This window comes from Carassius gibelio, chromosome A7 (genome assembly GCF_023724105.1).
Source record: "Carassius gibelio isolate Cgi1373 ecotype wild population from Czech Republic chromosome A7, carGib1.2-hapl.c, whole genome shotgun sequence".
Classification (NCBI taxonomy): domain Eukaryota; kingdom Metazoa; phylum Chordata; class Actinopteri; order Cypriniformes; family Cyprinidae; genus Carassius; species Carassius gibelio.
Window position 1 is genome coordinate 32,163,261 of NC_068377.1, and position 15,971 is coordinate 32,179,231.

General features: G+C 35.7%; 1 protein-coding gene across 1 annotated transcript in view; it reads right to left on the reverse strand.

The window, feature by feature from the left end:
• focad (focadhesin) overlaps nucleotides 1-15,971 on the reverse strand; it is a 41,361-nt gene that overhangs the window by 11,995 nt on the left and 13,395 nt on the right. The window contains exons 8-23 of the mRNA XM_052602562.1: nucleotides 15,734-15,940; nucleotides 15,306-15,393; nucleotides 14,704-14,894; nucleotides 14,361-14,621; nucleotides 7,634-7,738; nucleotides 6,713-6,814; nucleotides 5,290-5,420; nucleotides 5,005-5,131; nucleotides 3,922-4,056; nucleotides 3,722-3,772; nucleotides 3,473-3,556; nucleotides 3,250-3,385; nucleotides 2,466-2,654; nucleotides 2,178-2,299; nucleotides 1,491-1,583; nucleotides 1,293-1,381 (exon numbers count right to left, since the gene is read on the reverse strand). Of these exons, the coding sequence (XP_052458522.1) occupies nucleotides 1,293-1,381; nucleotides 1,491-1,583; nucleotides 2,178-2,299; nucleotides 2,466-2,654; nucleotides 3,250-3,385; nucleotides 3,473-3,556; nucleotides 3,722-3,772; nucleotides 3,922-4,056; nucleotides 5,005-5,131; nucleotides 5,290-5,420; nucleotides 6,713-6,814; nucleotides 7,634-7,738; nucleotides 14,361-14,621; nucleotides 14,704-14,894; nucleotides 15,306-15,393; nucleotides 15,734-15,940 (2,111 nt within the window). The remainder of the gene's footprint in view (nucleotides 1-1,292; nucleotides 1,382-1,490; nucleotides 1,584-2,177; nucleotides 2,300-2,465; nucleotides 2,655-3,249; nucleotides 3,386-3,472; nucleotides 3,557-3,721; nucleotides 3,773-3,921; nucleotides 4,057-5,004; nucleotides 5,132-5,289; nucleotides 5,421-6,712; nucleotides 6,815-7,633; nucleotides 7,739-14,360; nucleotides 14,622-14,703; nucleotides 14,895-15,305; nucleotides 15,394-15,733; nucleotides 15,941-15,971) is intronic.

The following is a 15,971-nucleotide window of genomic DNA, read 5'->3' on the forward strand; positions in this document are numbered from 1 at the left end:
AGGGCAGGTGACCGCGTACAGACTGCCCTGAGCTGCCAGGAGTGGAATAACTGTATTACACAAAGACTGCGAAACAAACCAGAATCAGTGATGCCATGGGGAATAAAGTTCTGGCTGTCATCCGAACATGTTATATCCCATCAATCACTCACTGGCTGAATGACAGGCATTCTGGGGGTTGAGTGATGGCGTTCTCCCAGACTGCGTGGTTATGCATATTATGGCGAGAGACCGTGTGAACAATAACAGCCTGTACATGCCAACAGATTTACATTGAAAAATGATATAGATTTTGCGTAATGGTGATGTGCAGGCGCTCGTATGTGACTTTTGAAATGTCAGTCTGCATTCAAAGGCTTTTCAAAGCAGCTGAAAGCATTTCAGAAAGCAATTCAACAGCTCTGGATGGTTCAACAAGCAAGACGTATAAAATAATACCTTCACATTCCTCTCTATGGTGCAAAGCTCCAATTACACTCTACTCTTTAGACTAGAGGCTTTCATTATTTCAGTGCAGCATTCATCTTCACAGTTTCTGAAAGTGCTAAGCTTTTTTGTGCTAAAAACCATTCAATATAATTCACGGTCACATTACAAGTTGTTGTTTTATATATATATATATATATATTTTTTTTTTTGCATTGCATTGCTTTGCATTTTTTGTTTGTTTGTTTCTAAAAACCACACCAGCTGTGTTGACTATTGTCATGGTGAAAACTAAAAAAACCTATTTACGATGTTAGAGATCCTTTTTTAATAAAACCTCTAAACTATATCTGCTCTTACCGTGTTAAAAACTTTGCAGTGGCCCCACCTAAAGGCACTGTATGAATGTCACTGTATTCACACGAGTTCATAATAAAATAACACCTGATTCTTAGTAGATATACGAGGTTTAATCATGCTATACTGTGTAAGTTCAACTAACTTTTGATCATCAGAAAGCATAACTACAAGTATATGATTTGTTTTATCATTGTAAAACCTAACAATATTTACTGTAAATTAGAAACAAATAGACATAGAAGCATTTTCTCCAGTAGTCTTGTTCAGACCCCACTGTTGAAGTCACGATGAAGTGAAAATACAGACCGCTTATTTTATACATTTGTTACTGATCTTACTGTGAATTTGGTGGATTTTGGCATTTGGTGCATGTTTCTTTTTTGACCTCCTAATTCTTAATAATAATAATAATATCAAAATTTGATCTTCCAGTCCAAAACCTTGAAGAAGAACTCCAGGACCAGGCCAGTCTGAGCTGTAGATCCATCTGGATGAGTGAATCTTACCAGAGCCAGGCATAGTGCTGTTTGTACTGCAGTTCCTCTGGGCTCTCTTTACCCTGCTTCTGAAGCATCTCCAGCTCTGCCTTTCGACCCTGGACAATAATTACAGTGAGTTTAATCACATGAATTATGACCGTAACTGTAAAGCTAGGCTTATTCTTATACATGTGATCTGATGGTCTAAAAGTCCCACAGAATCACCTTGAGAGCTGCATGGTAAGCCCGGCTCATGAAGCCCCGCCAGGCCTGGGGCAAGAGCAGAGAACGATGCCATTCAGACGGCTGGATGTTCACCTGAGAGGAAGAGACCGAGATCAATTATCAACATTTTTATCTATCATTGTACATATTTTAATCAAATAATGAAATATTTCATGAAATAATCAAATGCATAATTTGATAAAATAATTACAGAAATTAGGATCTAAAGTAAGTCACCAATGACGAAAAAAAAGAGAATTTCAAACAAACATCAGACTGTACATTCTGAGACCGTAAATTAAAATAATAATATAATTAATAATATTAAAAAAAAAAATAGGTAAGTTTATTTATATAGCACATTTCATACACAATGGTAATTCAAAGTGCTTTACATAAAAGAAAGTAAAATAATTATGAAGAAAAATAATAACAACAACAAAAACAAGCAATTTTAAAACTTTGGCTTACAATTTCAAAAACTGACTTACAGCTATTTAAAATTAATTTAGCAGTTATTATCAATAATTAACCGTTACATAAAATACACCGAATACGAAAATACAGTGCAAAAAAAAATTACTAGTCATTATTAATGCATACATTTCTATTCTCATTTTTGGGGTAAAATATCATTTAAATTTAAAACAGAAGTTTTCAAGTTTTTGTGTGTTTGCTAGAAGGTACCTCATGAATAAGGGTGGCTAACATTTGTTGATAACTCCGCCCTCTGCTGACAAGAAATCGCGTGATTGGATGTCCATCTTTGTCAGTTTGAACAGGAAGGTCATAACAGAGTAGAAGCCCAGCTGAAAAAGACCAATCGAAACCAACATATTGTATATGTTTATTTAGCACATTTAACAGGACAAATACAGAATTATGCAATGTGTGAGTTATTTCTTCAGTTGTGACAAACAAGCATTAGCTAGAAGAATTTTAAAATGATGAATGACTCTTCTACAGTGTATGTACCTGCTAAGCCAGGTTTCAGACCGGGCTGCTTGTTCTTCTCATATGTTTTCAGCATAAAAGAAGGAATTCCAGATACAGTTTTTCCCTGGTCAGAGCGCAAATTCACCCCAATCAGAGCTGAATGGTACACGCCACGGGGCATTTGGTTCATCTCCTGCCGTACTAGAGCCGTTAGGAAGGTCTCAAGGGCTGCATTAGAAAACATAACTCATGAATTAAGGTTTTTTTTTGTTAAAGGTTAAATAATACATCAACATTTATATAAAATTAGCAGAAGTCTTTATTACTATGATAAGTCCGTATTGTGGATTTCTATTGCATGTTGTACTTTTAGGCAAGTAGGCTGACACACACAGCCTCATGTTTTATTCATCCAGATATTTTGAATAAATTACCTCGGTAAAATTATGGAAATATGTTACAATTACATAACAGTAACTGTGAAAAGGATCACACCTTGGGTCTATGATATGTTAAATTTCAGTACACAAAATCTGCCCCAATTTATTTCTTCTGCCACTTTAAAAACACAGCCAGCTGGCTTGTTATCTAACCAAATAACAGTGAATGTGTCCCTCGTATAATGAATGAGCAGAACAGGAAGGTTAAGTATTAAGTATAAAGCGAACAACCCAATTCACACTGATTAATAATAGTACAGATATCTATATGACACCAACATAACTCAAATATCCTAACAGTTTGCACACAAATATATATGTTTTGTAGTTCAAATAACTATGAATGCAAGTCAGCTGTCGCCACCATGATCTTATAATCATACCTGGTAAAACAGATCGTGGTGTGAGACGAACTAGCTTCACGTATGACGTCCCTGGCACTGAAACATCTTCCTCCTTCTCGTTCTCATTCTCCTTCCCTTCATCCTCTTCTTCAGGCTGCTTTGGTACAGGTCTGATCTGGCAGCGAGATCATATTTCCATTACAGATGTACTGTGTATATAAAGGTGAACACTAGTGTGAGGATATTTATCAAATATTCCCACCTGCTCTGGCAAGTGTAGGATGGTGTGAGACGGTTCAGGGTACTCCGAGAGAGCTTTAAATCCCGGGCTTGCAACCTCTGGGTCCTGATGAAGCCAATAAAGCTTTAGATATTAGTGCTTTTACTCAGAACTGTTAGAAAAATAACTAAATAAATTGCAGATACATAAAATGGTGCAATTGCCGGGTGATTGGTCAGCTATCCTGGCCATCTCTTCCCTTCATTATCTTTTGAAAGTGTCAGCGCTCACCTGACTAAGTGCGTAGCCCCATAAAACACAGACTGCCTCGTTTCTGAACTTCTGTAAGGAAAAGGACATAATACCTGAAGTGATTAGTCCCGGTTGTCAAATGTGGAGAGAAATAAACCATGCTTTTAACTATGCATTCAGACACCGCTTCAAAATGCCACACATCTAGCAATCAGAAACAGGGGGTGGTGGTCTCGTGCCTCATATTCTTCAGTTTTGACGTTTAAAGTAGGTACTAATGCCAGAAGTTCAGCTGTGGCCTTTAGGACCAGGGGTCTGGTGTCACAGCACAGCTTAGGAGAGAGGGCCTTCCACGTGGAGATGATATCCACTACCTGAACACAAAACAGATGAGAAGAATATTCACACGGTAAGAATGACTCACTGGCTAGTGTGAAATATCACTTAGACAACATCTACATTACCATTTAAAAGTTTGGGTCTTTTAAAGAAATGAACACTTTTATTCAGCGAGGATGTATATACTGACTTGTATATTCTTACAAAAGTTTATTTCAATTAAATGCTGCTATTCTAAAATTTCTATTCATCAAGGAATCCTGGAAAAAAAGTAACGCAGTTTCTACAAAAATATCAGTTTTTGTCAACATTGATATGGAATGATTTCTGAAGGACCATGAAATTGCTTCACAAAGGATCAGCTTTTTCATTGCATTTTAAAGCAAATTCCAATAATAATAATAAAAAAAAAGTTATTTTAAATTGTAATAATATTATTATGATTGTCTGTATGTTGATCAAATTGAATATTGGTGAGCATACGAGACTTCATACTGGCCCCAAACATTTGAACCGTATGCACTGCGTTATTATACAGTATCCAATATTTCTTAATCAAGTGCACACATCTTTTTAAATATGTCAGCTGGCTAAAATGAAACCTACATAACTAACTAAATACTAAAATAAAATAAATGAATATAATATAAAAACTATATGATGAACATGGTAATACAATAAATATTAAGCAATACATGTAAAATTATATATTTTATAATAAATATTGAATATGCCTGTAAAAAAAAAAAAAAAAAAAAAAAAAAAGGTTGGCAGACCCAGTACGAATCCAAAACTCTTTTCCCAACCAAGCGAAAATCCTGGTGAGGACTGAAATGATTCGAATGTGAGTCTTGAGGGAGGAGGGAACATGAGGGACAGGGTCTACCCAATCAGAACTATACAAATAGTTTGGAAATGAAAATGCATTTTTATCTTCATTTTCCGATTTCTGTGAACCTCTTGCTAGGGCTCCAGAGACTGACCTCAGCTCTACAGAGCTCCTGTAAGCCCTGCAGTGCCAGAGTAGCAGGGGTGGCCTGGTCCTTCCTGGAGAACTGCATCAGTGTGTCGCTGATGGCAGCCAGCATGTCTCCTCCATGTTGGTACGGCCTGGAACAATATGTGTGGCATTTGAGAAAAGAGTAAATGAATGTTAAACCTTTGAAGGTGAATGGTTACTATAGTCTATAACATTCTAATATACAGTGGTAGCCTAGTTTCCCGTGTGGAATATGCAGTAAATCAAACAGATTTGGGGTGAAGCAGACCTCTCTCTGCAGATGTCTCTGATGCAGGCTGCTCTAGCCAATATCTGCTCCCACTGCGTATCTTTTCCCAAGACCACTGATGATTTTTCAAGCTGTGACATCAGTCTCTGCAGGTCCGGATACACACGGTCCTATTTAAAACAAACAAACAAAAAAACCTTCTAGGGTAACAGTACTTACAAAAAGTACTTGACCATCTGTAATGTAATGGTCTGCATTAAATGAAAACAGTTTTTATCTAACACAATGTCACTAATACATATTATACACACATAATACTAATACATTGTAAGTCTGGTCTAAGTCTCCAAAAAGTTTTTGGTGCCACTGTATAGCAGACTTTATATTAACAAGCGGTATCAAAAACACATGTGCAGATTCTATCTAAAATCATAATCTTTCATATATACTTCAGTTAAAATGTAATTTTTTTCTAAAACATGTAAATTCTCTATGAACTAATTAATATTTGTATTATTTTATATTTAATTGATAGCAGGGTTGAAACCATTAAGTTATACCATATATAACCATTAAGCGTAACTAAAAAAAATAAAATAATTACACATGCTAATGATATTAAAATATAAACGGCAATTAAATATTTTGTATTATATTAGTGGACTAAATATAAGACAAAAATGATCAAATATGAATATGTTAATTTTAAATAAATATTAAATAATAAAGCTCAATTAATAACAGGGCTCAAACCATTAAGTTATATGCATAAAATTCACTCAAATTGTTATTTTTAATTATATGCATATGATGTATATATTTAAAAAAGAATTACATGTATATATATTTGTATTCAAATATAATTTATAGGATGTATAAATATTAATTTTTTTATATATAAACAAAACATATTTTTCTTAAATATATACATGCATGTGTGTGTATTTATATATACATATTACAAATACACATTACAATCAAATATAAATATATAAAAATATAAGAATACACAGTATAATTAAATCAAATATAAATATAATCATTTTTTAAGCATAAACCAAATGATATAAAGTGAATATATCAATTTTAAATAAATATCAAATAATCAAGCTAAATTACCATAATAATTTACACTTCATTAATAACAGGACTCAAACTATCATTTTATAAAAAAATAAATAAAAGAACACTCAAATTGTTATCATAATAATATTATTTGACAATCTTAATTATAATTAAACATTATAAGTAATAATTTAGTATACTAAACAGAAGCCTCTCAGAAGTGAATTTTATGATATTTCAATGCATAAACCTAAACGGTAAATGAGAGTATGTTCATTTTAAATAAATATTAAATACTGATATTCAACATAAATTCACAGAATCAATGCTTACTGGCCACAGACATCTGACACAACACACAAAGAACAGATTTAACAGATATCAGCATAAACTGCACCTGTTTTTTCCATAAAAGAGCTAAGAGGCGCAGCGCCACAGGCCTTAGTCTGGATGAACTGCCCAGAGTTTGGAGGACATGAAGCACCTGCGGGATACAGAACTGAAACACAGGAGAGCCCAGTCAGGATAAACACTTAATGCTAAAACATACCGAACAGGAATGGATATATGCAAACTTAGCTAAAAGCTTAGTTTAGTTAATAAATGCAAACTTACATTACTTAATGCTTTTATGTTTTTAATGCTTTGCCTGTGACCTAAAGGCTAGGTTGTGCTCTGCTGCGCTTTTAAAAATCAGAGTATCTCACAGATTACAAAAAGCTCAAATTAAAACACTGCCACCCACATTTAAAGGCTGATGATAGAGTGCCTAAGCATTTAAAATAAGGATGAATAACATCAGCAAAACACTCCTTTCAGACTGTGCAATGTCCATATAGTGTATTTATTGATGTTGCATTTTAGCAGCATGCAAAATTTTACTGAAGTACACATTTTGCATACAAAATTGACGAATAATATGCATGGTTAGCAGAATCAAATGAATAACAGTGGCACAGACAATGGTCAGGTTAATGGCTGGGGTTGCCACAGTGCAGGTGAGTTGTTGCCATAGCAACAGGGGAAGCAAAGTATCCCAAATCCATGCAGACGGACTGTATTCATATTTTGAGGAGCTGTGCCGCACTACCTTGTAAATGGTGTTGCATTCTTAATTTTGTCTGCCATACATGTTAACATCATCTAAATATAACGAATATCTACCGCACATTTAATTACATTTAATTGTTTTATTATGTTTCTTGGTAAAACTTTGATCATCAAGGAAACACATTTGCTGAAAAATATCTATTAAGTTTCTAATTTAATATTCCCTCATCAGGTAAACAGTGCATGCTGTGCATGTTAATGACTGTACCTTGTGGGTTCCCAGTTTTGGCAGAGTGTAGAGAACAGAGTGAGACAAAGCCGGATCAGAGACTCTGCCCAGTTTAAACATCAGGACGGGGAGGAAACATGGCACCTAGAGGTAAATGGGAAAAGTAATTAAGCAAACAATTAATAGACAATTAACTCTGACCTACTAAATACACTCGTGCACATCAGACACATTTAAAAGCAATGGAATATAAATCAGCCTCCAATTGAGATTTAAAATGGCTTTTAAAACCCAAAGGATAGTGGCTTTTTAAAGACTTAAAAAAACTAATAAAAAATAAACCTTAAAAATCTTTTTTACCAACCCCAAACTTGTATAAAGAGCTGCAGTGGTGTAAAAGAGATGTAACAAACACACTCAGTTTTATTTTCATTAAGCTAACAGAAATTAAATGAATCATCATCAGTCGCTCATGGGGCATTTTTAACATCCAATCCTTTCAAAGAGCTCTGCAAAGAATTGAATTAAAAATCAAAGCTTGTATGGCAAATGCAATGGAAAGACTCTTGAAAAGCACTATATGAAAAATGCAAGAAAGGGAACGCTAAGAAAGAGGGATATGACAACAATCAAACAATACAGAAAGTAAAAAGAAAGTTACCATCCTCATAATGTAAGGAGACGTGCTCATCACAGCGAGGGGCTGATGGAGGAGGGGTGGGAGGGCAAAGTCTTATTCTTCTCACCCACCTCATTCAAGTTAAACCGAGCAAGACTGTCACAAGTTATCCATCTCATGCAGCGGGCGAGGAACGCCAAAGAGCCCTCAGCTTTGAAGTTCATTCCAGCAATCCTCTCCAGTCGTCTGACTAACACCCTGTTTCTCTCTTTCTTTATTTTCTCAAGCTGTTTCTGTAGCATAAACACTGCTCCAGAAGCTTCTATGATACTAAAGGACTGGCTCAAGGCCAGTATTTCCCCAGCTTAAGCAAAATAAAATTGAAAGGTATGCTTGACTTCAGGAGAAACTGAGGGGCTACAGTGAACGGTGACAAGCTGCTGAAAACCTGTGGACCATGTGAAGGACCTGAAAACTCTCTTTTCCTGCATTGAGAAGTATGCCCTCAGATCTGAGCACATTTACTCAAGCGCTGCTTTGCTAATTCATTTCATGTTTTTGGCTTCAAACATTATGCTTTGTGGTGAGTGAAGGGGTTTGCTGGTTTACATTGGAGTCTTTTGCTCCAGGAAAGGCTAACTTTAAATGTTAGTCAATACAATGAGCAACCAACAAAACTCAAGCTCATCCAGGGAAAGTCTTTGAAAGACTGAGGCATCAGAGTTGAATTCAAGACCACAGCCTCTAAAACCTAGATTCATATCAAGATTAGACCCCTTGAGGATCAGATCTAGCCCGAGACGAGACCCTGACCAATGCCTGTTGTACCCACACTGGAAACCCTAATCATTATTGACTGTAAAAGCCCATTTAGCACCTGCTTCTACACGTAAAAGTTATTTCAAACAGGCAACGTTTGTCAAACAGATATGAATGCCAGCAAAAAGCCAGTATTAATCAAATAAATATTTGTATAATATATATAATATACATTAAGTATATTTTTACAAATATTGTGAGAATATAATGATTCTGCAAACATATGTTTTCATCAGTGAACTTTGTAATTTTAGTAAATTTGAGTTGTCGCAAACAGGGTTATTATCAATAACGCGTACCATAAGAAAAAATTTTATTACTTAAAATTAAAGTAAAAAAACTTTCAGTTGGAGTCCAAATTTCATTTACCTACTTTCATTCACTTAATACTAAAACAACTATAACTAAATATACTAAAACAGTAGTATAACCTGTTATTTTTTTAAAAAAAAAGCTAATAAAAATGACAAAAATACACTGCAGAATATATAAAATTCAATTCAAATGAATAAAAAAAAATTATAAAAGTATACCAATGACACTGAAATAACGAAGATGCAATTAAAATATTAATAAATCACCACTGCTCCTCTAAATGTTATGGTAAAGACCATCACTATATAAACTTGCTGCAACAGTTCTCAATGTGTGGAAAACTGCATAAAATACAAAGTCACTTGAGAAGGGAGTTTATAATGAAAAGTGCAAAGTACACTGATCATATCAACTAGACAACATTAAGTACATTATACAGAACTAAAAATCCCATTGATTATAAATAACAAGTCCCCATGCTTTTAAGATTTTGACATAATTAAAATGCATGGGTTTATTGGTATTCCCCCAGTTACAGTGCTCACACTTACTAATGTTTTAAAAGCCTAATAAGGTTTGATTATGCAACATGTCTCTTGTTGCCAGAAAAAAAAAGTGTGGCAAGTTAGATCAAGCATAGTAAACAAGATTCAAGTACAGTGTTTCTAACGTGGCTTATAAGTGTGTAAAGTGGGCATCTATAACACAACACATAAAATCTAATGTCTTTCCTTATTTCTCTCTAGTATTTGTAAAACAATTCCCCAGACAAGCCTCTCCCCAACAAACCCCCACTAACCGAGAATACTGGATCTTTCTTTCTCTTGAGAAAAGTTTTAACCCTTGGGACACCGTGGCAGTTGTTCTAATCTCTAATTGGAGATTAACCCCTCAGCATCCCCATTAGAAAACCAGCACAACCTCTGACCTGCAGAGCAAGCCAAATAACAGCCTTAATGAGTGAAAAAAAGAGAAAACATATGCACAGAGTATGAGACAGAGTATGATAAAATACTGTTCAAAAGTTTGGTGTTGGTAGTATTTTTTTAAATATTTTTGAAAGAAGTGTCTTTTGCTCACCAAGGATGTATTTATTTGATAAAAATAAAATAAAAGTAATATCGTGAAATATTCTTACTATTTAAAACAACTATTTTCCATTTTGATATAGTTTAAAATGTAATTTATTTCTGACAGCAAGCTGAAAACTTTTTTCCAGGATTCTTTGACAAATAGAAAGTTGAAAAGAACAGCATTTATTTAAAATAAAGACATTTATAGTGCTTTAAAAATAATGTTTTACATCTCTACCTCAGATTAATGAATTCTTGCTGAATAGAAGTTACATTTTTTTCATAAAAAAAATGTATTCCCACATAATCTGCTTCAAATATTATCAACACTGCTTTTCACTAAGTGAACATAAGGACATAAATTGACATTTTTGGGGGTTAGGTTGACATGATGACATGAACCAGTTAATTTAATGGGCCAGTTTGAACTGATTCACTGAAATGCATTTAATTTACCAACCGACCAACCAACCAACAGCACTAATTTTGTTACTGAATGTTTAAATGAGAGATGCCACTAAAATATCTGTCTTAAAGGGATAGTTCACCCAGATATTTAAATTCTGCCATCATTTACTCACTCATGTCGTTCCAAACCTGATGCATTTTTATGTTGAACATAAAAAAAGATATTTTGAAGATTGCTGGTAATCAAACAGTTGGTGGTTCACATTGACTTCCATAGTATTTATTTTCCTACTATGGAAGTCAATGGGAACCACCAACTGTTTGATTACCAGCAATCTTCAAAATATCATCTTTTATGTTCAACATAATGGGTGAACTATCCCTTTAACGCTCTCTTACAAGAAAGGTTGTGCAACTAGTCTAACGACATGTTTCCTAGTAAACTTAATGGTCAAATGAAAAGCACATCAGATCATAAAATCAACACAATATTTTTTTATCACCAGCAGAATCACTGGGAATATATATATTGTGAGCATTCAATAAATCACCCAGCCTTAATCGGAAAGCAGTAGAGAGTGAATCTCAGCACCCAGCCAAGGCCTCTCTAATAAGGGCATAGAGCCAGTGACAGATGATGTCTAATATTCCTCTGTGCTGCAGCCTCCTTGAATATCTTTCTGTTAGTGTGATTACAGCAGACCTGCAGGACTGCATATCCTCCCTCAGGTCACACACTTCCCATGTTCATGGCTGCCAGTCTCCTGCTCTCAATTATTTCTGTCTATGAGAGCCCTAAGGCATTCTGTAATGAATGCAAGAGGGGAGTACAGGTCTACTTCACCATGATACACCTTCATTTAGCATTTAGCTAAAGTAATTACTGCGCCAGTTTCTAAGGCTGCACATGTTGCCTAGTAACACTGACATCTGGATAATGGACAGAAATGAAAGCGTAAGATGAAGGGAAAATAGTTTTTTCCAATTGCGCTATTTTTTTATGCCTTTCATTCAAGGAACAATGTGGTGCTCTTAATGTGTAAAAGGAACCTGTCTAGGGACTGTGGATTACATCAATTTGAGCTTAGAAAACGGTTTTGTGAAAATCCTTAACAGTCCTGAACGCCAAATGGAGTCCGATCGAGGTAGAACTTAAAACGTAGTTTTGTGAAGAATCTATAAGAACTTTGTCTGAAGTAGAGTATATCTATTTTGTCTAACTTGTTTCCATAACTCCATAATGCTGACGTATGTTACACTGACAATTCTCCTGGAGCAATCAATGCTTAAAGGAAAATAAAACGGTCATCACTGACTCAGCCTCAAGTCGTTCCAAACTCGCATTACTGTTTTTTCCACAAAGGAAAATCTTCTCTACCACCACAACTCTATTATTTACTTCGTTATATACACTTGGGGCTGGTAAGATTTTTAAAATGTTTTTGAAAGAAGTTTCTTATGCTCAGTTAAGTTTGCTCACCAAGGCTGAAATTTATCGAAAAATACAAGAAAAACAATATTGTGAAATATTATTAGTGGATTTTCAGCATCATTACACCTGTCTTCATTGTCACTTGATCAGGAAAAATATCTTATTTGTATCAATGTTGGAAACAATGTTGGCAAGTTGTGTTTATAATTTTTAAAAGGGTTACTCCACCCCAAAATTAAAATTGAGTCATTAATCACTTACCCCCATGTCGTTCCAAACCTGTAAAATTTTTGTTTGTCTTTGGAACACAATTTAAGATATTTTGAATGAAAACAGGGAGGCTTGTGACTGTCCCATAGACTGCCAAGTAGTCACGGTCCAGAAAAGTATGAAAGACGTCATCAAAATAGTCCATCTGTCATCAGTGGTTCAACCATAACATCATGAAGCGCTGAGAATACTTTTTTAGTATGTGAAGAAAACAAAAATAATGACTTTAATCAAGAATTTATATCCTCTGTCTCCCCACATCCCCTTAGCACCATTTTGGAGAATATGAGCTGAATGCAAGCTGCGTTCACTCTTCTGTGTCAGCCGCAACACAAAAATACATTTTCTATGTGTATTTATGCTTTGATATTAATTAAAACAGCGCATCCTTGTGGTGTGGCTTACGCAAAAGAGTGAACGCAGCTTGCGTTCAGCGGATATTCTTCAAAATGGTGCTTATTTTTGTTTTCTCCTCATACAAAAATAATTTGTGTCACTTCATAACATTACGGATGAACCACTGATGGCAGATGAACTACTCTGAAGATGTCTTTCATTCTTTTCTGGACCTTGACATTGTAATTTACTCTGCAGTCTCTGGGACAGTAACATTGTGTTCCCGAAGACGAACAAAGCTTTTACGTGTTTGGAACGACATGGAGGTAAGTAATTGATGACAACATTTTCATTTTGGGATGGAGAAACCCTTTTAAACCCTATTTTCCCTTTTGGGTGAACTATTCCTTTAAATGTAAGTTTTAGAAAAAAAAATATGTTAACTGCTTTTCATATGGAGACAATAGAGATTGAATTACAGAGTTTGAACTCCTCAAAGTTTTGATTACCAGCCTGAAGCTTTAACCACTGGGCTGCATCACATCCTACTAAATAATTAGGGATGTAACAATTAACTGTGAGCTGCTCGAAAATCGATTCCAATATGTGACAATTCAATTTGGTTGAGATGCCAATAATAGTAAAATTTAAATTAAATTAAATTTATGCATTTAGCAGATGCTTTTATCCAAAGCGACTTACAGTGCATTCAGGCTATCAATTTTTACCTATTATGTGTTCCCGTGGAATCGAACCCCCAACCTTGCGCTTAATGCTCTACCAATTGAGCTTCAGGAACACTAGTAGGAGTCTATATGAATGTATCTATATTAGAGGACTGTCTTTTAAAAAGTTAACATGGCATTTTCTTTTCATCTTTCCTCTCTATAATGCATATTAAAGTAGTGCTCATAAGCGTAACCAAGTAAACACTGTATCATTGCGGTTCATAAGCGCCACCTGCTGTCAGAGAGTGAATCCGCTCGTCTGCGGTTTCATTCAGATATGTTTTATGTAGTATAGTTTCACCAATTAAGTCAGACCATTCTGTTTTTGCTTCAAATTAAAAAAATTATACAGTCTAATTTAGATTAAAAACTACTGCCTATATGCTTCATCTGTGTTTGGATCATGATTAAAATCAAGTAGTTTCCTCTAATTATTTAAATGGGAAGTGCACAGACAAAGCCCTAGTGTGTTCATATTAAAAGATTTATTTTATTAGTGTAACTACCTACTTGCTTGATTTGGGGTTTGTTTTAAAATTTCAATTTAGTTTTGTTATGTTTTAATTTCACGAAGAAGAGTGCAGCAATAGCCTAATAAAACGACACCTATTTACTGTATAATGTCTTCAATCTAATTGTGTTAAATATAATAATAATCATGAATCGAATCCAATCATGAGTTGAGTGAATCGTTACAACCCTATAGATAATGCAAAACTGCAATACAGCAGACTAACAGAACTAAACACTGAGATGCTAAATGTACCTTAGCAGGGTCGGCCTCGGCGATGGCAGCAGCAGTGTCCAGCGCTAACCTGCAGAGATCCCCATGACTGCTGACGATAACATGGGACACCAGGAGACAAACACTATCTGGGACGTGTTCACAGACAGAGAGTGATGACTGCAGGGAGTAAAGCCATTCCATGGATGCAATGGAGTCTACGGAAATTCGGTGCAGGACGCTGGTGGCCACTTGAAGCTCACTGTACCAAGTGCTGAGAGGCAAACTCAGCTGTGTGGAGTCCTGTTGAGGCAAACGCAAAGCTAAATGTCACACGCTACCTCAAAAACCCTCTCCTGAATGGGTGCATGATTATTAATGGTACCTCTTTTCGATCTGAGGTCTCTCTTTGAACCCTTTGCAACAGTGAATTGGTCAGTTCAAGGTTCTTTGTGTGTGTCTGTGTGTCTGTCAGGGCTTCCATGAGGCTGGAGCAGGACAGCACCTGTAACAAGGGCATCACCAGCAAAGATGCACCCCAAGGAGGTGGAAGCTCAGGAGGGACAATCTTTACAGCTAGCAGAGAGACAAGGAGAAGTTATAGTTTTAAAAATCAGATTTGCTGCCATCATGTCAGGGTTAAGTCACCTTTGTTTTATATCACTTGATATAGCAAAGATTGTTTCAAAGGAGCTTCGCGGTAATAAACAGGGATGGTGCCAAACCTCATCAAATAGGAGCAAAAATTCCAAATTCTAGCTAAAAGGCTATACAAAACATTTTTGAAGATAAGTCAGCTCAGTGTTTTTTTGTTGTTGTTTTTTCTCATTTTATTATTTACTGTACACCAATAAACCACATAATTTTGCAATCAGCATGAAACTACAATTTCTGAGCAAAAACAGCCACCTGTTATTCCACCTTTGTCTGTGGAAATTAAACTAGCTGTGTCAATTTGCTTTTTTCAGGTAGCAAGAGGGGCTTTACCGAGCTCTAGGAGGGCAGTTTGTTGAGAGGTGGAGGCACTTAGCAGTAGCAGGGAGATTCCCATGATCACTTGCTCAGGCGGGAGTTCCTACAGTTAGATAGAGCACAATCAGACAAACGGTTTGACACAGATGGAGCCTCAGAGGGAAAGCTGAATGCAAATCGCTTTGAGCTAGAATACGCTGTGCAAACAAAACCATTAAAAAGATGAAATCACACTGAGAGTGCAACTGCAGCAACAACACCAAAAAAAAAAAAAACTAATTTTGCCATTTTCTCTACAATAATACATTTTTGCATCTGCATTTTGTAAATGAATGTAAACAGCACTGATTTTAATAGAGGTTATTGTTTCTCATACTTCCATTTCCATCTAAATTATATGCATAAAATAAGGCAGGAAATAACAGTGCAATGTGTGCATTCACCTCTGCATGTGCAGGTATTATCTGGTGGAGTGTGTGAAGGAGAGACATCAGTTCTCCTCCCAGATGAAGACTCAGCTGACAGGCACACAGAAGCTGAAGTGTCAGCTGAGTCAGTTCCTTCCTCCAGAAGCCTGGATCGATGAGCAGAGCCGATGTCAGAGATTCAGCAAATGAGCTGAACTCAACCACTGCGGTTACACTGTCCACCTGATGGGTCACAGGACAACAACACACTGAG